This window comes from Babylonia areolata, chromosome 6, assembly GCF_041734735.1.
Source record: "Babylonia areolata isolate BAREFJ2019XMU chromosome 6, ASM4173473v1, whole genome shotgun sequence".
Lineage (NCBI taxonomy): Eukaryota > Metazoa > Mollusca > Gastropoda > Neogastropoda > Buccinidae > Babylonia > Babylonia areolata.
Genome location: NC_134881.1, coordinates 17,289,547 through 17,314,434, shown reverse-complemented (window position 1 = coordinate 17,314,434; position 24,888 = coordinate 17,289,547). Strand labels below are relative to the sequence as shown.

At 38.2% G+C, this 24,888-nt stretch overlaps 1 protein-coding gene across 10 annotated transcripts in view; it reads right to left on the bottom strand.

Moving 5' to 3' along the window:
• Positions 1-24,888, bottom strand: part of LOC143282797 (phosphatidylinositol-binding clathrin assembly protein-like) — a 63,771-nt gene that overhangs the window by 36,575 nt on the left and 2,308 nt on the right. For 9 of the 10 annotated variants that reach the window (XM_076588566.1, XM_076588569.1, XM_076588571.1 and 6 more), the window contains exons 2-11: positions 15,293-15,435; positions 12,898-12,973; positions 12,178-12,280; positions 11,123-11,162; positions 10,249-10,305; positions 9,366-9,477; positions 8,384-8,490; positions 6,952-6,993; positions 4,883-4,906; positions 1,073-1,161 (exon numbers count right to left, since the gene is read on the bottom strand). In XM_076588566.1, coding sequence (XP_076444681.1) covers positions 1,073-1,161; positions 4,883-4,906; positions 6,952-6,993; positions 8,384-8,490; positions 9,366-9,477; positions 10,249-10,305; positions 11,123-11,162; positions 12,178-12,280; positions 12,898-12,973; positions 15,293-15,435 — 793 coding nt within the window. The remainder of the gene's footprint in view (positions 1-1,072; positions 1,162-4,882; positions 4,907-6,951; positions 6,994-8,383; positions 8,491-9,365; positions 9,478-10,248; positions 10,306-11,122; positions 11,163-12,177; positions 12,281-12,897; positions 12,974-15,292; positions 15,436-24,888) is intronic. The other variant, XM_076588568.1, reaches the window with a different exon arrangement.

Sequence of the window (24,888 nt, the reverse complement as noted above, 5' to 3'; positions counted from 1 at the left end):
CAGCCGTCAGTCAGCTCTATCCAGGCAGGCAGTCTGTTGTGCAAATGACCCTGTGTTTGTAAAATGCTGGGAGCTTGGTCTCTGACCAATGATAGGCCTATATATCCATATCAATCAATCAATCAATGAGTAAGTCACTTACCTGAAAATAATGTTTGTCAATCGTCATGAGTAAGTCACATGCCTGATAACAATTTTTGTCTATTATCATGAGTATGTCCCGTGTCTTAAAACACTGTCTATTGTCATGAGTATGTCACATGTCTGAAAACACTGTCAATGAGCATTAGTATGTCACAGGCCTGACAACATCTGTTTTTTTTATGTTCTATCTTGCAAGTTTGAAAAAACCCATGCCGTTTAAACGTGCACATCACAGGGCAGAACACCCTTTCAAAGCATGAAAAAAGCTATCTTCACTTCATAATAAATGACAGCTACTAAAGTCATATTTATCCTGCCACGACACCAGTCTGCTCAAGGTGTAACTAAGAATACCAGCAGATCACACGAACAAAATTCCTCCCTCCCCCTGACAACACTCATGTCTATTGTGAGTATTGTAGGTTTGAAAATTCTCCATGAATGTCTTTCAAGTAAAGATTGATAGCCTGTAGATACTTTATGAGTTTATTTGCACATCTAAAAAAAAACAACCCAATATTCAAACGGTTGCAGCTTAAACTATTCTTAATAAATGGCTGTTGCAGGCATAAAAAAAAAAAAGACAGGGTCTATGAAGACCACAGCCACAAACAACTTGACTTTAAGGGCGAAATGCCAATACGTCATTTAACTCACCAATACAAACTGTACACTACATTTTTATCAAAACTACTGACAATTTGACCGATGCAAAATATCTGAAAGAACTGTAAACACTTTGTTATTTGACAAATCTTTGACACCAAGGAATAAACAGCCACCACTAAATTAGCCAGTACAGTGCAAATCCTATTTGTGACTATGCAGAACCAGTCTGTATGAAACAGAAGATCCTGTGTGTGACATCCTTGCAGATAGAAGTGGTAGGAAACCAAAGGAAAAGCCCACAGATCTTAACTTTACTCACTTGGGGGTGGTAGTGGTGGTGGCCGCCCCTTTCTTCCCTTCCAAAGATGTCAGGTGTTGTTCCAGAGCTTCCAACAGACTGGCTGGTGCCTACAGACACACACACACAAACACATACACAATGTGTATCGCATCAATTGACTGACTTGAGCTTTCAAAAGACTGGTCAGTACACACACACACACACATACACACACACACACACACAAGCGTGTGCACACACACACACACACACACACACCCTAACACAATCTGTTCACTGTTCCCTGCACTGACAGCTATCACCAATTTCTTCCTCATTTTCTATTACCACAAAAGTTGTATCACTGTCACATTTTGCACATTCTGATTTCTTCCAGTGAAGAGATCAGCTATGTTTCTTGAAACTGTGAGATGAATATCTGAAAGCTTATAAAGTAGAACTGTGTCAGAATATTTGTCAATTGCATAATCGGTAATAGGATTTCCATTTCTTATATATGCATGTATGAAAGCATGCACACACATGAATATATGCATGCAAACACATACAAAACAGATTTATAAGATCTCAATACCTAAACTGTAATGATGCCTATTCACTTGATATTCAAAGATTATGTGCCACACAATGATAAAATGTTCACGACAAAAATCAACAACAAAACGCACACATAATGAGCTATGCACTTGCAAATAAGCCAATGAAAGATAGAAAAGAAAAAGCCAGGCAAGACACAAAAAGATTAAGGCTGCCAGTGATAACAGCTTTAACTTAACTGTCAGAAGTATTAAAGACCAACAAACCAATGGTTATCCTATGAAAAAAAAAGTTGACGGATAAAGGTATGTTATCAGAGAGGAACAATTCAAGTGATATACAAGAGAGGCAAGGCCATCAAGATTCACTTGTGATACACTTTAAAAAAAAAAAATCTAATTGTTAAAATGTGTTCTATATTTGCTATTATAAAGCTTCGGGTTAAAAAAAAAAGAAAGAAAAAAAGTCCTACCCAGATTCGAACCCCGTGTGTTCGGGTGAGAAGAAACTGTCTTACCCATTACACTATCGTGGCTCCTTGTCTGACGTTCTAAAATTCAATATTTGAACATACTTTTTTAAAGGGTGATAAATCAATTGCGGTATTCGCAGTGAAAACGCTGTTTAAATCATATTATTCTGGTGTATCTTGGGCATTAAAAAAATCTTTAAGGGCAATAAAAAATTCTTTTTAAGTCCACGGTAAAGGAAACGTGGCTAGCGCCACAATCACACTGCAACATTTAGCCGTTTTCTCTAGATCTAGATAGATGTACAAGTTTAGTTACACCCACCGGGAATGTAGTACGACACGGTTGATTCAATTTCTCTTTTATGTTCATTCTAGTTTTATAGTTTTAAAGTTGATATGAAAATTTAGTATTTTGTTAAACTAATAACATGTAGAGCCAAGTACAAGTACTTCTAAACATTGTGTGAAGTGAAAAGGACTTTCATTTCGAGAAAAGTCAAGACTGGAAATTTTTTCGTTTCATCAATTCAAGGGTATTAACTCGCATGGTTTACAATTTTTAACTGTGAAATTCCGACTGATTCTGTGAATATTTTTATGGCAGTTTGGGGTATAATCCAGTAAGTGATGAGGCGTTCACAAATCTTTCTCTGAATAAATATTTAACGGTCTCCTTCTCCAACTTTCCATCACATGTTATCGTGTATTGTCCATTGAATATAGGATTGAACGGGCAGGTCAACAACTTGAAACAAAATGGCGTTGTTCGCGTTCACGAAGAATATGAGCACGAGCTTTGAATGTGTATAAATATGTGTACGCAATTGATTTTTCCCCATGAAGTTCAGGGCTCAGCCAATAGATCCACTGGTCGTATTGATTTTAGTATTTTCCGAAAAAGACCACTTGGGCAAATGAACAGAGTGAAAGCCCTGCACACTGAGAGTAAAACACACAAGCTTTTTATGTATTGAGTATAATTTCAAAATGTAATGTTTAAGATGAGAAAGATCAGTTTAAAGCAAATTTAGTCCCCTAGCATTAATTACAGAGTAATTTCCCTTTTTTACTATCTGCACCAAAACGTTTGCAAAATAAATAAAACTTCCATGCTTAGCAAAAGAAGTTCCTGTTTGAACAAAAAATGATAATAATGACTGCTCTTCTTGTTGTGTCAGAATATCAGATCAAAGTGCCAAGTTTAGAGAATAAAAAATATATAAATATAACAGTAAATGCAGTTTGCATATAATTTGGCTTTTTTGATATTTTTTGTGCCCATCCCAGAGGTGCAATATTGTTTTAAACAAGATGATTGGAAAGAACTGAATTTTTCCTATTTTTATGCCTAATTTGGTGTCAGCAGACAAAGTATTTGCAGAGAAAATGTCAATGTTAAAGTTTACCATGGATACACGGACAAACAGACACACACACACACACAGACAACCGAACACCGGGTTAAAACATAGACTCACTTTGCTTACACAAGTGAGTCAAAAAAACTGGCATCTAATAAACATTAATTGGTTTTGTTTGAATGCATGAGAGAGACAGAGAAAGTGAGTGGGGAATGAAAGCAGATGACAGTAAATGGTACACTTCCTAAAACCTCACACACACCACACACCTCTAGCACACACAAACCTCACTTTGCTATCAACAGCAGTGTCACAATGCCAGATAAACAGTTCACTCTGCAGCACTAAGAGGTGAGGTATGGCTTCAGTCAACTGCAGTACTAAGGCTACAGTGTGTGTACAGTCTTGGCCAGTCAGTGAAGTCATACACAAAGCCAAAAGTTCCCTTTGCAGCAGACAATGCAGAGCAATGATTTGACCAAATCTGTCTCACTGAATCATCATAATCATTTATGTATCATACCATATCTTGTATATGTGATGCAAAATGCCTCCTCCCTCCAATCCCAAACTCATTCACTCATTCTCACCCATATTTACACACACAAAGAGAGTCTACAGAGACTGATCAAATCTGTTTTTTGATGTTTTGAACTCACTCTGTGGTGGTATTGTGCATATACTGGACAGCAAAGCATTCCAAAGTTTTCAAGCAGTGAAACAAAAAACATGTTCTTGAACTTCTTTCATTTTTTTATGCTGGGTGATAATAAAGGCAAACTGTTTCTCTTTCACCACACTAAGAGCTCCACTACTTTCAAGAGTCCTGTTATGCTGGGGATTACTCATATGACCTTTTTTATGAGTGTGCTGCACTACAAGTCACTGAACTGTTGCGATGCGGTGAACACTTCTGACAAAAAAGTTATTTCAAGACCTAAAGTTAGTCAAACCCAAGGAAAAATGGTGAGTTAGAACGAGTAGCAGGCCACTGTTTCCATGCACAGAATCATTCCGACCTATAGCATGTAAGTGTTTGTCATACTGACAAAATGTTCTCTTTCATTATACGCATGTCCTGTCAATCATTCGGTGTCACATTTATTGTCGTAATCTTTCAGTTAGACACATCAGTGCCATTCATCAGCGTTCCATACTGCAGCACATACAAGTCAGCACAATCAAACAACATGCTATGTATGTCAACACTATCAGTATCAGTCATCAGTTTTCCACACTGTTCATGTGTGTCAGTCCATGTTTTACGCATCAACCAATGTTATCAGTTTCTCATTCTCTTCACACATGTCAGCATAACACACAAGAATGTCCAAGATGTGAACAAATTCCCAACTGTGTGTCATATATACACACCAGTACAAGCTAAGCTCCATGCTGTTACCAGTATATATTACCCATACACGTCTAGGCAAGCTGCAGAAAGAAATCCACACTTACTGACAGGGAATTGTTCTTCAATCCCTGAAAACCAAAAGAAAAAATCTAACTACAAACTAAAAAACACTAACAAACCTAAGGAAAAAATAAAGTGATTTTTATATATAAACATGGACACCATCATTCTCCTAGAACACACAGTGACAACATGCAGTCTTGACTAAAACAAACAGCAAACTAAGGACAAAACACCACCATAGTACAAATCAAAATCCTACAGAAATTACAGTAAAATCATAAAATAAGAAACATCAAAACAACACCTCAAGGACACTTACATGTATGTGGAATGTTACTCTTATGATTACCTACAGCAGAAGATATTTAAACAAAGGTAGTGTGAAACTTGAAGTGAGTTCTGCATGCCTGAACATCATTACCAGAGAACTGACAAAGAACAGCATTCTGCAGTTTTTGTATTAAATTATGTAATTTTTTTCCGTTCTTTACAAATAATTGTATCTTTACAAACAAATACTGATTTAACCTTTTTTTTCTGTTTGAAATATACTTTGCACTGTTATCTTTGTTTTTCTTACAGAAGCTCACTAAGCAAAGGAAACTATGCATGTTTATACATGTATATTTTTTGGTTTTTAATCATTATTATTAATCATAATATTTTGATATTTAATCTTTAAAAAAAAAAAAAAAAAGAAAAGAAAAAAGACTGACAGCAGTTTGAGAAGTGCTTATGCTGGAACAACAATGTGATGAAGTAGAGTGGAGCTTTGCATGGAGAGGGGAAAGAGTGGGAAGACATCCAGTGAAGAAACATGAAAGACAACATGTAAATAAAACAACAAGGAACAACAAGTAGTATATACTGAATAAATAAATGAACCTCATTCAAAGGTAGACGCATAAAATACAACACAAATGGCATGCAACTTCTTGCTGTTACACACTTTTATAATATATTAGTTCATGACTATAATGTCTGTAAAGTTGTTGCTGTTTATCACCTTAGGCAAGTATGTCCAGTATCATTTTCTCCCTTATGCTAAACTGCCAAGGACAATATTATTACCACTTATCATCCAGGATGCAAATGGACTACCCTGGCTAATTCTGGACAATCCTGGCTATGTCACAGACAGGAATTATTGCTGAATACCATCTTGGGCAACTATCAGACTTGCTGAATACGATCTTGGACAACTATCAGACAGGTAATACCACCATTAGATGAGCAAAGGCAGGTAAGTATTTTCATTCTTTTCTCACAAGGCTCGCTGCTTAAAGTTCCTGACAAACTACCAGTTTTCACTGAACTACTGCTTTATGAATCTCTGATTCTGGGTCCTTCAGTTAGTGTTTTTTCCCCTGGTCCTAATAAGCTTTTCCTGTCCAACACTAAGGTTCTCTCACTGTCAAATAAACACCTCATCTCCGATTTCCCTGTCTAAACTAGGAAAACCCATTCTAGAATACACCAATAACAAGAGTGGTGGGTAATGTAAATCTGTCCAAAGCAATGCTTAACAGGGCATACCAACTCCAGCCCCAAAAAAGACAAGGAAGTAATCTTGTGTAAGTATGACAGTGTGGTCAGCAAAGCCACCAACACCAGAATAAACAACACAAAAAATAGTGAGAAGCAAAAACAAAAATGAAAATAAACAAGCTTTTCATGCAACCGGTGAAATTCAGAACAATTACCAGACATGGATCACACTCTTGTAAACAAAACTATTTTCCTTCATTGAATGACAAAAACAGATCAAAAAGGTCAGTATCAAAAAGGCATGTGAAATCACATATCAAACAGCACTGTCAGTGGAATTGTTATTCAGATATATCTATCACAGGTACTGGTCTTTCCTCCACTCAAATATTGAGAACCAATTCAAGTTTATTTGGAAATTATATATATATAATAAATTAAAAAAAAGTCTGCAGATCTCTCTTTATCTCTGAAACTACCTTTTTTATGATTTCACAACTGGTGTTGAGGTGTGAAAAATGAATGAATTCTGAAAAAAAAGTATCCATTTTCACAGAAGCATGATCCATGTCAGACAACACACTGAAAATATTCCCCCACTTACCAGGCACCAGTCACTTACCTTGGCTAGATCAGGGATGTCTCCTTTGTCTATCCCCACATTCTGAAAACGCAGACATATTTCATCTTGACATTATGGTGAATCTATAGTGGTCATCATTCTTCAGTCCAGAATTCAGACCACATTTATTGCTTCTCTTAACTGTGTCATGACTAATTCACAGTTTTCCCTCTTTCTATTACCCCACATTTTGATTTATTTTCTTTCATAAATACTTGTATACGTCAATAAGTGTCTACCTCTTATGTCAGCCAATATTTTGGGCCAGAAGTCACACACACACACACACACACACACACACACACACACACACACACAAGAGCATGCTAGCACACACACTCATACACATGCGCACACAGGCATTGGAAGAACCAATATGGATATTGTGGTCAATGTTTGAATATAACAGCTGATTTTCTGCTATGAAAGTGAGTAATATATGGAAGTGCAACACCTCAAAACAAAGTGAACAACAAATTTTCAAGAGAGTTTTTTCTGACAACTAAAATAATTCTGCTTTGAATCTGGCCTTTCAGTGTAAACGATATAGACCAGACAATCAACCCGAGATCCACACACTAACTTCTCACATCTGTTCAGGGAAGGAAGACATTTCAATCAACCAAAATGCAAAAAGCGACCCACCTCTGCAGGAATGCAGGTTAACAGGGCATGTAAAGTACACACCTATAACAGCACTATGCACCCCTGACAGTTCAGTTTCAGTAGCTCAAGGAGGCGTCACTGCGTTTGGACAAATCCATATACGCTACACCACATCTGCCAAGCACATGCCTGACCAACAGCGTAACCCAACGCGATTAGTCAGGCCTTGAAAAAAAAAAAAAAATCCCTGACAGACAAGCCCTACCCCAGAATCTGACAATCAGTACTACATCCTCCAAAAATCCAGAATAAACCAAATTACCAGTAACACCACGTAAGATTTACACACAGGACACCACATACATAGACTAAAACAAACAAAAAGCTCTGAGTGCATCACACAGCTGTAGATGACGCTCATGTTATTTTGCCTCAGGCAGTGTTCCACACACATTCTCTTAATCACTGCTTGAAATCTTTTCAGTGTAGTTCTCACATGCATTCCTCTTCATTGCCATGTACTTTTTAAGTTTGTTAATTCATCACACAGTCTTTCTAAATTTCTGGTTTCCAGAGAAAACCAACATGTCCAAGCTGCCATTGCAATCATCTGAAGATCAATCACATGCCTTTTTTCCCACATGAAATGGCCATATAGTTTTGTATTTTCATAACGGGTAAACATTCTTCATGCTTTTTTGGATCAAATGTGGACAAATCGGGATGGCAGGCATGTCTGCCCTGACCACCATTTCCCCAACTGACATAAGGAAATGAAGCAACAAGTCATCAATCACCCACTGTGGGGGATCATGTGAGTACTCACCTCTGCTACCTTGAGAAATTCTGACACCTTCTCCATTCTCACCAGGAACTTCTTGTACAGGTCTAAGCCATCTTTACACTGCTTCTTGTTCATGTCAAAGTACTTTTCTGAAACACAATAAATAACACCTAACTTATACACTGCTTCTTGTTCATGACAAAATACTTTTCTGAAACACAATAAGTAACATCTAACTTACACACTGGTTCCATGTTCAATGGGGTTTCTTTTTGAAGCGATGATAAATACTTTTCTGGGTGGAAAAGTCTTTGTTGTGATTGCCCATGAAAAAGTTTTCTTTCATTTACAAAGACTCATTGAAAATGTTAACACACACTGCACACTTAAGTGATGTTTGCATTCATTATGCCAAGCTCTTCTTTTTCTTTAACCCTTTCACCAAGCTCGCATTTATGCACAGGCATGGTAGAGGACCCATGTCCCTGAAAGGTGACCATTCATTGGTCTGTTATCCATGAACCTACTGCTCTTAATATTCGGTGGTAGGACAGGCCATATTTTCTATACAACGCAGGGAGAATCCCCAGCTATTCTTAGCCACTGTCTTTTCTGTGTTTGTACCACAAGGAAATTTTATTCTCTAAACTGACTGGCGGTGAAAGGGTTAAAGTACAAACAACTGTGACATTCTCACTTGTGACTGCCTCACATTCTGGCACCCAGTTTTGATGACATCAAAAAGTCTTCAAACAGAACCATCTCACATACCACAATTCAAGCTATCACTCAACCATACACATTCTCACCTACCATAATTTTGGCATCACCCAACCATGTACATGTAGAACAAACTAACTGATGATGCCATCACTTAACAAGTACCTGCACAATAAACATGATAAAAGTACCTAACAAATCAACCTGCACAAACAGCACTCACAACAGATGTCAAGAAAATCCTGACAAACTGATCTGGCTATAACTGTTAACAGGTACACCTGTAAGAGAAATGTGGAGTTACCTAACAAGTTGATGATGCCGTCATTGTAGCAGGCAAAGAGACGGATGAGGTCCTTGAAGAGCAGCATGAAGCAGGCGTTGATTACACCGTTGGTCAGTTCATTGGGGGTACACTGAAACACAGTCAACACACATACTGACCTTGTTCTGCTCTGTTACCACACATTTACACTGTATATACTTACTCAAGGGGACAAGGTTATAAAATTTGTTTAAAATATTATTAACTAAGCCTCAAAAGAGCTCGAAGGAAAGCCACATTAAAAATCTGCAGGTACACCCAGTTCAGTGGTTGACTACAGACGATGGTGTCACTGAGAGGGGTGTGCTTAATCGTGAGAAAAACACTGACTGGCTGATACATGGCTCTTCCAGAAGGCAGCATCATGGTGCTGTGCTTGCTTCAGAAAAAAGAAAAAAACAAAGCAGCCATCCAGTCATCACAGAACAAAACAGATGGAATCAGCTTGCTATCATCTGACACAGCACATTAAACGACATAAAAAAGTTAACTGTGTGACATAAAAAGTTAACTAATATTCACTTGGAGCCACAACAGCAAAAAAAAAAAAAAAAAAAAAAAAAAAAAAAAAAAAAAAGAAAAAAAAAAACAAAAACCGGACCTACTCAAATCAAACCTGTTTACCAAAATTCTTTAAAAGGCTAGGTATGACTTGTTCATCTATCATCCATACACCAACAGCTCAAACATTCTGTTCAAACCTCACAGACACAAGTGCACTCCCACATCCACCCACCCACCCACAAAAAATAAGCACAAAGGCATATACAATATAAACAATATTAATTTATTCTGGGTTCTAATAAACACACACACAAACACACAAACACACACACACACACACTCACAAGATAATACTCACATCAAAATCCAACAACGCATCAAGCTGAGCTTGCAACACTGGCAGAGTCTTCAGCAACTGTGAACACCACATTAAGGTTTGTTACAGGACACTCAGTAACACCTTCAACATTATGGTACACACACACTGTGCATTAACCAACAGTGCAAAAAACAACAACACATGGTTCCTTATTACCAGTAATTGTGGACACAAATTAACTATATTGTACTAAAGTTAACATTGCTAAAGCACAAGAAGCTGAACAACATTTTGCTTTTTCATGTCTGTTACTGATTTTAACAATGTATGGATAAAATGTGCTGCAAATTATACTTCGGGTAGTTTTCTACACCACAGTTTGCTGGGAACTGACTTTTGCTTTTAACTATCAAGCTTGCCTATAATTCAAAACTGAAGATTCATCTAACAAATGCTACAGAAACCTGTATTGCTTAACACCACAAAATAACCCCATATTAATACACACTTCCTCAAGTGAATAAATTCAGCCCCACCCTTTTTATTCCCTAATCCAAGCAAGAAAAGAAGGATCACCAATAGTAACCACCTATCTGATGACCCTCCTGTCTTCAAATGCCAAGGCTTGCATTCTATGGCACAAAGCTGTATAGAAGCCTTTTATCAGCTAGCTGAACACCTCAACATCATCACAAAGCTGAAGTCATAATCCTAAACCACATGTGGATTCACAACAATCTGTTCTTTTTCTCTTTCAATCTTCATTTCCTGCAACCATTTTCAAAACATTTGCTGTTCTTCATTCAAATTTATTAACATAAAGTTGGAAGTTTTACATGAATATTTTAAACAACGGGAACAAAAAAACAAAACAAAAAAAGACAGACAGACAATACAAAAATAAAATTCTCACCTTTTCTGCATTCATTGTTCTCAAAAGTCCATCATCTTTCCTGAAATAAAAAAAAAAGTAACAGTTACTGTAACCATTTCTCTTTTCCTTTTTCTCCTTCCAGCAAAAGACAATAATTCTGCTGCAAATTAAGCATACTGATATATTGATACTGATATTGATACATATTCCACAGCTTAATATAATGACAATGACTGGAATCTGTATCATCAGCTTGATTGAGCATAACCAAACTCATCCCTATCAAATGCAGTACCCACATCATAAGACCAACCAATGACAATCAACAAGAGCACTGTACCAAGTGTCTTAATCATAATCAAATCAATACATTATGTGCACAGTCCTTCTGCTTACAACTTTCATGTTTGTTCATGTGTGTGGCAGGTCCCCTGTTCTCTCATTTCTACAAGCAGGCTTTTACACTTGCACCCATGCTCTATTTTCAGGGGCCATTAATGTTCCAAACTTCTGAGAATGTGTCAGTTTTATTCACATACTCATATGTGTGCATGCACTGATTCCAATGTCAACAGGGTGTAAAGCACAGCACCTATGTCTCAACTACCCACCATCACAAACAACACAAGCTAGCTAAGTTCATCAAAACAGCAAAGAAAAAGATGAACTAACAGGTGTGTCCCTATCGAAGCCACCACCACTCCAAATAAGGATGCTGGCGACAATGCCACAGACCAGTCCAAAATGACTAGGTGGAACCAATCAATACCAACTGAGTACATACAAGTCTGCATTACTGTTTTAAAACAAACAAAAAACCCAATGTGTATTTGAATTACACTTCTAATCATTAATAATAAAATTGAGATACAGGATCAAATCTGCTATTAATGATTAATCATCAGCAGAGATATCTCAAGACCCACCACAAGTCCACAAGAAGTACTTATCATTTCAATGATTGTCACCAGCAAAACAGATGTAACTGTCTCTTCACTTTGCGCACTCACAGCATGCACAATGGTCTCAGTCAGCAGAAAATATCTGTCACCACCTCAGTCATGGTGAACTGTAGTGTGTCAGCATGTTCTTACCCCCTCTTCACTTTGCAGAAGTCAAAGGCCATCTGGCGGTATGAGACAGCTTTCTCGTTCAGGTATTTGGCATAGCGGCGGATAAATGTTGACATGTCATAGCCTGCAGCACACAGCAACCAACGTAAGCACACACTATAATAAATTAGTCACTTGATTTGGGCTGTATACATTTTCTAATTAAGTTTTGTCCATTCTTAAGTTTCATGAAAGTTTAATTAATGTTCATGAAATAAAATAATTTGGATGGGAAACACAGACAAATAAACAAAACACAGGAAAATATGTAAAGAAATTTATCAAATTAACACTGGAGAAACGACTGTGATTTTAAGTGCTGAAGCAGAATTGGGCAAAATGGTTTGTTATCATTTTCAATAAACAATGGTGAAATACTTTTAAACAATGGCTATTCAAACACGAGACACAGGTTTTGAAGTCTTTAACCTTGAGGACACATACTGGTTTTACTGAAGATGGATTTGATGCCATGCAACTTTAGTCCCTAAAATGATAAGACACAAAATTTCTGCGACTTCGTATAGGCAGTGTTTCTGATAAATGGTTTGATATAAAGTTTCTTTTTTTCTTTCTTTTTTTTTGTATGTTCGTGTATGTCAATGAAAACATGCAATCATAGGTGGCCTATCGTAACAACTTTAATCAGTAATTAACTCTATATGGAGGTATCAAAAAAAGAATCAAACATCAAATGTTCACCTTGCACCCCTCCCTTGTCCACAAAGCCACTGAGGTTGAAGGAGCAGTTGTTGGAGGCCAGGTACTGGGTGAACCTCTGCCATAAATCAATGATACAGGTACTGTGTGAACCAATGCCATAAACCAGCAACAACACACTACTGCATGAACCTCTGCCATAAAACAATACTAGTACTGGGTGAACCTCTGCCATAAAACAACAATACAGGTACTGGGTGAACATCTGCCATAAAACAACAATACAGGTACTGGGTGAACCTCTGCCATAAAACAACAATACAGGTACTGGGTGAACCTCTGCCATAAAACAACAATACAGGTACTGGGTGAACCTCTGCCATAAAACAATACAGATACTGGGTGAACCTATCCCATAAAACAACAATACAGGTACTGGGTGAACCTCTGCCATAAAACAATACAGGTACTGGGTGAACCTCTGCCATAAAACAACAATACAGGTACTGGGTGAACCTCTGCCATAAAACAACAATACAGGTACTGGGTGAACCTCTGCCATAAAACAACAATACAGTATTGCGTGAACCTCTGCCACAAAACAACAATACAGATACTGGGTGAACCTCTGCCACAAAACAATACAGGTACTGGGTGAACCTCTGCCATAAAACAACAATACAGGTACTGGGTGAACCTCTGCCACAAAACAACAATACAGGTACTGGGTGAACTTCTGCCATAAAACAACAATACAGGTTCTTGGTGAACCTCTGCCATAAAACAACAACAATACAGGTACTTGGTGAAGCTCTGCCATAAAACAACTATAATAGTTACTGGGTGAACCTGTGCCATAAAACAACTAACACATTACTGGGTGAACCTCTGCCATAAAACAACTGTAATAGTTACTGGGTGAACCTCTGCCATAAAACAACTGTAACACATTACTGGGTGAACCTCTGCCATAAAACAACTGTAATACAGTTACTGGGTGAACCTCTGCCATAAAACAACTGTAATACAGTCACTGGGTGAACCTCTGCCAAAAAAAAACAACTGTAACACATTACTGAGTGAACCTCTGCCATAAAGCAACTGTAATACTGTTTCTGGGTGAACCTCTGCCATACAACAACAATACTGTTACTGGGTGAACCTGTGCTGCCATAAAATAACTGTATTACAGTAACTAGGTGAACCTCTGCCATAAAACAATAACAGTATAGCTACTGGGTGAACCTCTGCCATAGAACAACTGTAATACAGGTACTAGATCAACCTCAGCGATAAAACAACAATACTGTTACTTTACTAGGCTTGAAACAGCTGCTGTTTTGGGGCCAAGGTCCAGGTGTGAACCTCTGCTATCAACAACTGATAACAACATTAACATTTAAATGAGACCATGAAGCAACTACTGAAGGCCTCGAGTAGGATGAGCCTCCACAGCTGCTGTCACTTCACTTAACTCGATCAACCCTGCGCCAGAGCATTGTTGTAGCATCAAAATTTGTTCCTTGAAATCATATACATGTTCCTACATATGCATAAACCACAAGCAAAGGGAAATTAACTTCAAGAGCATTTCTGGCTGTGTCCATATGTGTCAATGTGGAGGAAAACCCAGTCAACTTCAGTATATCTTGTTTGTTTTTCTGCATCAATATCATATGGCACAGAAACATTCCAAGGCTGTAAACTCCCTAGGGTTGAATGGGTTAAGGTGTTTAAAATCAACTACTGAGCGAATCTCGACAATCAACAACAATAACAATTCTGTCACATAACTGCAGTTGAAGGACCATTTGGAGGAGGCCAAGAACTGGGTCATACCATATGCAATGAACAACCTGCATTGCTGTCACTTCTCTTCACCAAGACTGAAACAGCAGCAGCTGTTGAATGCTATATGTTATGAGGTCAACCTCTACAATCAATGACAGCAGAAAGACAACCACCCTCTTTGCGAAGAGAGAAAAGTGAAGCAGCAGACAAAGACTTGAGAAGACTGTATCTAAAAGACAAATCATATCATCCTTGTACCTCAGTGGATATAAGACCAACAGAAAGCAATCATTACATCAATCCATGAATCAAAGTTGAATAATTTGTATCAACATTAATTGTGATGCTGATGTTCCAACCACTCTGCTATTGCATCTGGCATTAAATACACACTTCCTTTTCCACCTCGTGTCACAGCAATTAGAGGTAATCATGGCACAACAGAAAATGAGGTGATGAAGAATTTGGTTGCCAATTTTCTGTACAGCCTGAACCATGCAACACATCATTTCAGGGCAATTATTGGCGTCATTATTCTGGGACAAAAGCGCTTGCACGCATACACACACACACACACATACATGGAGTCACACACAATGACACACATATAAACATACACACACACACACACAAACACACAGCCCACCTCATTGCCATAATTGACCAGGTTGTGAATGGTGATGAGAGCCTTGTAGACCACCACCCAGTTGCTGTGCTGGGTGCGCTCTATCAGCAGGTCGGCCAGCTGGGGAATTGACACATTGGGTTCATTGGTGCACTGCAGCAGGTCTGAAACCATCATCAGTCAGGAAACAATTATAAACAAGATGCAAGACAACTTGACTATCTCAGAAAGAGATACTGTTGACACATTTGCTGATAAAAAGGTGTCGCATCCACAGAACATCACAAAGTTCTACACGCTCCAACAGTTCAATAAGAAAACAAACTCATAATGAATGTACGCTTAACAAAGTATAAACTCTTGTGTTAATACACTTTGTACCTGGGTAACAGGTCACTGCAATACCCAGCAATCAAACATTTTGGGTTTATCAGGAATGGGTGTTATCATATGTGTATCTGATGCCAATAGCCCAGCCAACCATACACTGATACAGGGCAATATCAAGATTGAAAAACTGAAAATATCTTCTCTGTAAACTTTGCAGACAAACAACAACAACAAAAATAAGGGGGAGGCGGGAAAGAAAAATTAGGTGCAAGTACAGTCACATTCATGCACATTGAGTTTGGACAAGTTTCTGATGTTGATCATTCCATCAATTATTTTTCCAAAAGATTTTTTAAAATAACGTGAACTTAAGTTACATAAAACAAACGAGAAGTATAATTTTTTTAACTACTTCTTCTTCTCATTTGTTAGTCATCAATACAATTATAAAATTATATACAATATCAGGCATACAAGACCAAAAGTTCCGAACAGGCACAATGTGTCCTTGGTATAAAAAATATAAGTATAAACATACTTCATATTCAACATAGTAAAGAGTGCTCAATTATCAAGTTCAGAAAAAGACCTCAGATGCAAAATCTTAAAAAGGCTATTTTTGAATACAGGTGAATGGAAAGCAAAGAAGAAAATATGAAAAAAAACAAAGAAAAAACAAATGCAAGATAACAAAAAGAAAAGGAAAAAGCCAGAAACAAAGAGAGAGAGAAAGGATATTTCCAACACAGTATTTCCAGCCCCTGGGAATCAGGGTTGAAAGTGAATAGGAAAAGGAATCTTGGTTAATTCAGCAGAAAGCAGAAGTTTCTCTCCCAAGCATTGCAGAAAACGATAACCATGTCAAACTGTTCTTTTTTGATGGCAAAAGGATTAAAGTATGTATACAGTACCTGCCAAAACAAATGGCAATTTCACTTCCTGGCACACCTGTTATGTTTATAATTAAACCATGCAGTGCATAGCCAGAGTATTAGAAAATATATAAAATAATCCATAACATTAGCTGTTACCTCAAAACTATGACATGACCTCATATAAACTTGTGAAAAGATCAGAATTTTTTTTTTCATGTGCTGAAATAGTATAGTATGTACACAATACAGATTTTTCTTTTTAAAGAAAGGGGCAGTCCAATAAAGTAATAAGGGACAGTCCAATAAAGTAACTGAGACAGAAACAACAACTGTTATGTGTGCATCGTAAAAAAACAAAAACAAAAAACAAACAAAACACAGGGCAGGAAGGTGTGCTTTCAGTAATGACAACAGGAACCAGACAAGCCCACAAAAATAGGCAAACAAAGGGATGGAACAAAGGTAACAAGTGGCACTGACATATCATGTCTATGAAAGAACAGGATGGGTTTCCTGCAAGCAATGACAGAAATAACTTTGTACTGCATTGTATCACACCGAATGACAGAAATAACCTTGTACTGAACTGTATCACAATATTGTAAAATGATATTCTGCATTACATTCTTTTCTTGTCATGATCAATTTCTGTACTGAATTAATGTTGTGCTGGTGCTGGTGCTGGTGCTCTCTCTGTCTCTGTCTCTCTCTCTGAAGCCAACTATTTAGTTGCCATCCATTATTTTACACACAATGACTTGGAATTGAATGAAGTATAAACTGCACACAGAACCTCTACTCAAAAGACTAGTATCCACACAAGGGTAAAGAAGATATATCATGAGCAAACATCCTGGCTTCTGTGAGACTCAGATACAGGATCTCTCATCTCTTTGGTAGGCTCTCAACCCACGAGGACACAGGCAAGCAATGAAAAAGGAAAATAATAAAATGAGCAAGAAAGAGGGGTATGGGGGGCTTGGGAGAGGGGAGGGGGCTACACACTTAGGCTGTGCATGTGACTGAAATGAGGCATGGACAGGCCGGCCAAAGAATCTCTGAAGAGAGGACACCGAACATGCCAACCAGAAAAGGGGAAGGAAGAGCTGGCAACAGGACGGGAGTTTGGGGGAGGGGTGTTTCCAGAAGAAGACAGGAGGCAGGCAAACAGGGAGCAGGGATAAGGTGCCCAGCCCGCACCACACCAACACACCATGGACAAAATCAATAGCCAGTCCCACACCTCACTGGAGAGGCAGCCTGATCTGGTATTGTGGCAGACTGACAGGCTGGCAGTAAATACAGGGGCAGGTTCTCTTCTCATTGTCACCTCCACCATCAACAATCTCATTACCCCTTCTCTTCCTTCACCTCATCTTTCAAGATCCGCAAACCCACAGCCCTCTTCCCAATAGCATTACCTTCCTTTTCTCGGAAGTTCCTTGGCTCTTAATGCTTACAGGTCCCACTGGCTTTCAGCATAGTCTATCCTTCACTATGTCTTATCTATCCATCCACTCATCAATCCACATATTGGCCAGACAATACATGTATGTGCAAGGCCACATGTACACACTATGCCTTGGCAGTCAGTATGTACATGAAACATGTAGATATATCTGCATCAGTGAGTGGGTGAATCTGTGTGTGTGTGTGTGTGTGTGTGTGTGTGTGTGTGTGTGTGTGTGTGTGTGTTGTGTGTTCCTATGCAAGCAAAAGTAACATGCGAATGAACAAAAACTGTGCAGTCTCTCAGACTCCAGCCTCGAAGCACTGATGTACCAGGGTACATTTTCCAATGCATGGTATCTTTGTCACTCCCCACCAAAGTACTCAAGTGATACACATATAATCAAGCAAACAGTAATTATATGATAATGCTGCACTGACTAGGTATGTGAAGACCCTTATTATTGAAAGCTTCTATTATCATAGAAAAACTGCTCCCTCTACATGGACAAACATGCACACACATATGCACAGTCACACACCCATACACACTGTCACACACACACCCTCTTTCACTCTCTCTTATTGAGGCCTCAGTCTGACTTCAAACCAGTTTAAATATTGGATGGAAAGAAGTGCTCCTACAACTTGCCACTGACTAAATGCTAGCTGAAACAATCCAATAAGAGCACGCTGAAGCAGTGACACACTCTCCAGTGGCTTACATATGATACACACCAGGAAATCAACATATCCCAGTATATCAACCGACTAAATGAACCTGTAATTTCTTAATTCGAAATTATAATTCATAGTCGGAAGCCCCCAACTGCATAAAAAGAAAAAAAAAAGCAGAAAAAACAGATTAAGAGGATGTACAGTTATGGACACTCAAGATATTAAGCAGCAAGATGGCAGATTCACTGATGTTGTACAACCAAAACAGAAGCAGCTACCAAAAAAGAAGATATGCAGTCAAAAGAAGCCTTAAAAAATACTTCTCTTTATATATATATAAAAAAAAAACCAAGGACAAGGCTATCACAACACAAGACTGTCCTAACCCCATCACAGAAAAAAGCATTGACTCTGACAGCAATCACAGACAGATCTATGTATTCAGTCAACATGTGCAGTAAGAGACATTATTAATATTAGTCAAATAAATATCAAAAGCAACACTATGTAGACTTTTGCAAGATGGAGCATTCTTTTGGGCTTTCCAAGTAGTTTGAAATACCAGTACATCATTGGATTTTTATTTTCAATTCTCTGTGTGTATGAACTGTGTGTGTGTTGCCGAGCACACACAGACACAGACACACACATGTATGTGCCCAGGGTAGCGTAAGTGAACATAAAAATAATATTTATCTTTGGAGAAAAGGTGGTTGTGCATACATGTCTTGGTGTCAATGTGTGCACATGTGTGAGAGCATACAAGTTCATCCAATGCTGCTCGATCAGTTGTTGAAAAATCAGTTTGCAATAACCTCGTATCTCAGGCCTTTCTCTCCCTCTCCCTCCAAAGTGTCACTTTCATGTAGGCATGTTGTGTGCTAAGTTAGTAAGTAAAATAAATTAACAACATTCAGCATGTGAACAAGAAAAATCAGCGAGTTCTAACAACCCATCCCAAAACAAAATTCACTGTACTGGAACTGATCCTAGCGTATTATATAAAAAGCGAAGCGAAAAAGCACCGACAATGCAGTGATCATAACTGGTATACCCCTTGGCCTTACCCCTCCATTCACACTCAAAGTGTATAATATTTATGTACTCCTTCATACAGCCCTGGTGTGTGTGTGTGTGTGTGTGTGTGTGTGTGTGTGTGTGTGTGTGTGTGTGTGTGTGTGTGTGTGTGTGTGTGTGTGTGTGTGTGTGTGTGTGCGTGCATATATTTATCAGTATTGTGTGTATCTCAGTCTGTGTATGCATGTGCCTGTGCTTGGTCTGAAAATACAGATTATTCTGCTGATACCCCAAGATTGCCTCATCAATAGTGCTAATACAATCATGAATCAATGACTGCCTTGAGAGGCTTTTGATAGGCCATCTCTGGAAGACATTAGATGTGTATGTATATAAATGTATCTGTATTACTTAGCATAGAGACAAAGCTAACCAAAATGCCTAAAAAGTAAAATGAAGAAGACACTGCGGCCAGTGTGCCCAATTTGATGTTGACCTAGTAAAGAAATGTGGACTGCAAAAAAGTGGAGTACACACTGACGAAGTGAGTCTGACACCTGCCTTACACACCACCACCATGCACAGCCCTACACTTGCTATCCCTGCCAACTTCACAGTGTGTGCTATCTGGATCTTCCTATACTGAGGCCACTTCCAAAACCACCTTCCCAATCAGTACCACAGTAAATATTAATACTAAGAATGTCTTCCACAGGAACAAAAATTGATTGCTCTGGCTTTGCACTACTTTACTTGTCAAGCTGTGCTGAAACCAAGCTGCAGGTATTGTGCAACCACTGCAAAGTACGTGCAGTGATATGACAGAAACTGACAAGTGATCATACCAGAACAAGAAGTTATGTGTCTGGAATGGACAACTTGCTCTTTAAAAAAAAAAAAAAAAACACTGACCAGACAATCACATTCACAGTCAGAAAGGCCTGTGAATTTCTAAGTGAGCCACAAACCCAAATTGACAAACTAAACCAAACCAGCCGAGCAGAGCAGAGCAGTGTGCCACAGCTCCCAGACTGGCGCCCAAGTCAGAAAATCAATGAGAACCCAGGACTGTTACAGTGTTAGGGGACCCTTCCAAACAGCCTGCCATTTGCAATGCTCGCTCAGAGCTGCTACTGGTCTATCAATACTCTGAGGGTTTACCAGCCCCTGGATACATGTTCATCAGAGTAATCCTGCACCCACTTGGTGCTGACACCGCTTTATTACAGGTATTGATTTAAGCACTATGGTCTAATGCAAAGATATGGTGACCCTTTGTCTTCTACAACAAACCACCAATGCATGACTGACATACTGATGTATGTATATACATATATATATATATAATATATATATATATATATATATTATATATATATATATATATATAATATATATATATATATACATATATATATTATTAAATATATATATGTATATATATATGTCTGTATGGAATGAAATAACAATCAACTCGATTTATATAGGGCACGTAAAAATTTCCACACTTAGGTTATGTGTTCACATTGCCACCCACAGACAAAACATTGACAGAAACAACAAGAAACAATTAAATGCATGCACAACAGAAAACATGTGGGTGTGTGTGTGCACGTGTGCGTGCGCGTGCGTGCATGCGTGTGTGTGATTCTGTCTGTGTAAGAGAGAAGGCAGGCTCCAGGCTCAGATTGGGAGAGAAAGGAAAGGTTGAACTGTTTTCTTCCACAAACATGAAAGCTGATACCACAAAAATAAGATGAACAAAGAACATTTTAACTAAGTCCAAACAAGAAAAAGCTTTCTCAACTGCCTCTGTGTGTGTGTGTGTGTGTGTATACGTGTGTGACTATACATGCCTGTGAATGTGTGTGTTTGGGGAGAGGATCATGGGGGACCAGGTGTTTTTCCAACCTGCACACAACTCCAACACAGCTGCATATCACCACAGACAACACTGATCTGAAAATTGTCCACTGCTTCATATACCTAGGAAGTACTAATACTACTATCTCTATGGATGGTTCTCTGGACAATGAGATCTCAGCCAGAAATAGCAAAGGATGCCAAGCTCTGCGAAGACTTCGTAACAAGGTGCTGAACCATCATGATGTTACCCTGACCACAAAACTCAAGGTGTGCAAAGCTGTCATCCTCCCATCACTTTTGTATGGCTGTGAAACAAGGACAGTCTACAGGAGGCACTTAAAACAGCTGGAGAGATTCCATTAATGGGTCCTGGTGGCAGGACAAAGGATAAAGGTCAAAGTCACCAACATAAAAGTTCTTGACAGGACTATGTCTCTATCGAGACAATGATCCTTAAGTCACCGCTCTGTTGGTCACAACTTGTCATAAGGATGGAGGACCGCCACATTCCAAAGCAGTTGCTGTTCAGAGAACTAGCACAGGGATAAACACAGGTCACCCATGAAAACGATATATATAAAGACAAGCTGAAAGTCTACAGTGGTGCAACATCTCCCCTGCTGAACTTGTCAAATAAGCGTTGATGGCACTCTTACAGGAAAGGTATCAAAGAAACTTGAAGAGGAATGTCACGGTAAGGCTCAGGAAGCCAGACATCACCACCACAGAGCAGCACCTACAACATCACCAGACCTCCAGGGCCCTGTGTGCTCACGACTGAAAATCCAGACTAGCACTGCAGTCCACTCCAGTGTGCACAGACAGCTATGTACACAGTCACCGCTTCCTTGAAACCTTGGGACAACCATTTCGTGTGTGTCACTTTGTGTGTGTGTCTGTGTGTGTCACTGTGTGTGTGTGTGTGTAAACGCAAAATAAAATGGTGTGTGTGTGTGTGTGTGTGTGTGTGTGTGTGTGTGTGTGTGTGTGTGTGTGTGTGTGTGAGTGAGTGTGTGTGCGAGCACCTGCACGAGCACATGTGTGTGCAGAGGTGTGAATGCACAATGCTATGCATGAGCATGTGTTGGGGTATTTATGTAGTGTGTGTGTGTGTGTGTGTGTGTGTGTGTGTGTGTGTGTGTGTGTGTGTGTGTGTTTGAGTGTGTGTTTACAAACTTTGAACTCACATATACAGCTGTGTCTAAGTATTGAACTTTGGAAATGTGTGCACTGATTCCTTGCATTAACTGCTACAAACCAACTTAAATATAAAATTTATTTTTAAAAAATAATAATAAAATAAAAAAAATTTTTAAATATATATATATAATATATATATATAAAAAAATTATTAAAAAAAAAAAATATATATATATATAAATATATATATATATATATATATATATATATATATATATATATATATATAAAAACAAAGAGGAGGACAACAAAATTAATGAAAAAATCAACAACTAAAATACTTGAAGACCCACTAATTCAAACAGCACAAGTTCCAGAGGCCAGTGGTGAAAATCAGAGAATGTCTAATCCTGAAAATGTGAAAATGAAATATGTAATAAGGTACATGGAAAACCATTGATTGGAAGGTAGTCAAAGAAACGAAAATTGACCACAACTCGAAAGAAACAATACATTTTAAAATGTTTAAATAATACTGGTCCATAATCATTCTTGCTGGTCTGAAAAACAAGTTTAGATACTTGAAGACTTACTGTTGGCATTTAGTTAATGTGTTCTTCTTTCACAAGCTTCCACAGACTCAGGTACAAATGAACTTTGCATGCATGTACAAAAATCACACCGAGTGACACATACATAAATAAAAACACAAGGAGAGACAGTACAGAGGAAAGCTTTCATATCACTTGAGCATAGTTACTCCTCTGCACCTCATCTGTTTTATAAAATATAGATCTAAGTACTTCATCAAAGTACTTTAAGATCTAAGTACTTTCGTGGATAAACTCTTACTTCAATCCTTTCAGAAATGCAGAACACCCACTGTGGAGAGTCAGCAAAATTGTTCAAACTTGCCAGACCATGAGTTTGTATGGTGTTTCCATACAGATAAAAACAACTGAATTATGCAGCTAATAGTAATACCACCCTCTGCACTAGGCAAAATTTGGGTGTCATTGTCACAAATGTCACTTTGTCAGCTACTTCTAAACACATTGCAATGAAAATAATGCAGAGACTGAATTTTATTCCAGTTCCACGATATCATCTGAGATTATGCATAGAGAACCTGTATGTGATTATACATTGTCAGCACGTTCTGTAGCTGTGGTGTGGAGATCAAATGTAAAAAAAAAACAAAAAAACAAAAAACCCCAAACATTTGTAATCTGTAATACTGTGAAAAACACCAATGCAAAATGGAATGGGCATTTGCAGCGGTCCACTTACAAATCTCAATTCACAAAAGAGTGAAAATCAGCATGATATTCTTTCTATCGTATAAAACATTATTCCTGTTAACTTTATTCTTGCCTCTTGGATATGGTTTGTGTTAGCAAGTAACATTCTAGTGTCAGCATGAAGCAGTGAACACAATGACAGATTTGCATGATGTATTTAGCATCCCTTAGGTAGTGTCAAATTAACATGACACAACACCGTCAAGCACCACCCCTCCACCTTTCTGTATTACCTGTCTTAAGTTATGTACGTACACACATTGTACACAATTGTCAAGAGGCATTCCACTCTGGCCATGTCCACTGAAGCAAGTCACATTTACAGATCTGGATGAGTGAATCCTAAATAATAGGCAACAACTCTTTACAAGCAACAAGCAACACCCACTAGGTATCTGTCCCAAAACAACAGGTTTTGTTTACCTTTTAAAAATCATTGTATTGATTCAGTGTATCCACAAACCCGAAACATCTTTCTTAAATTAAACATTTCTTTCATTTTTTTTAACACTGACATTTACTGGACCTGTACAAACTGAAGTTTATATCAAATCATTAGCACTTTAAGAACTTTACATACACAACTGAGAGAGCGAGTGACAGCAGCACAGACAACAGGATACACAGACCATGAGAGATGCAGAGAAAAGAATAACTACTCATGGCAGTGCACATGAAATGACTAATGATCACTTCTGATGCCATCTTTACCAAACATTAACTGTCCACTATCACAGTTTCTGTGACATACTTCTGCTGGACAGCATTCTGGGATTTGATCAAGACAAAACATAGCGACATGAAAATGTGTGCTCACGAACTAGCCTTCCCACATTCTTAAAAGACGTCAGTCTTGTAAACACATTGATCACCTTTCTGAATATTTACTTTGATAAAAACTTATTGGATATTATCAGTGGAATCCAAAAAAAATGAAACTCCAGAAAATTTCTTTTGAGTT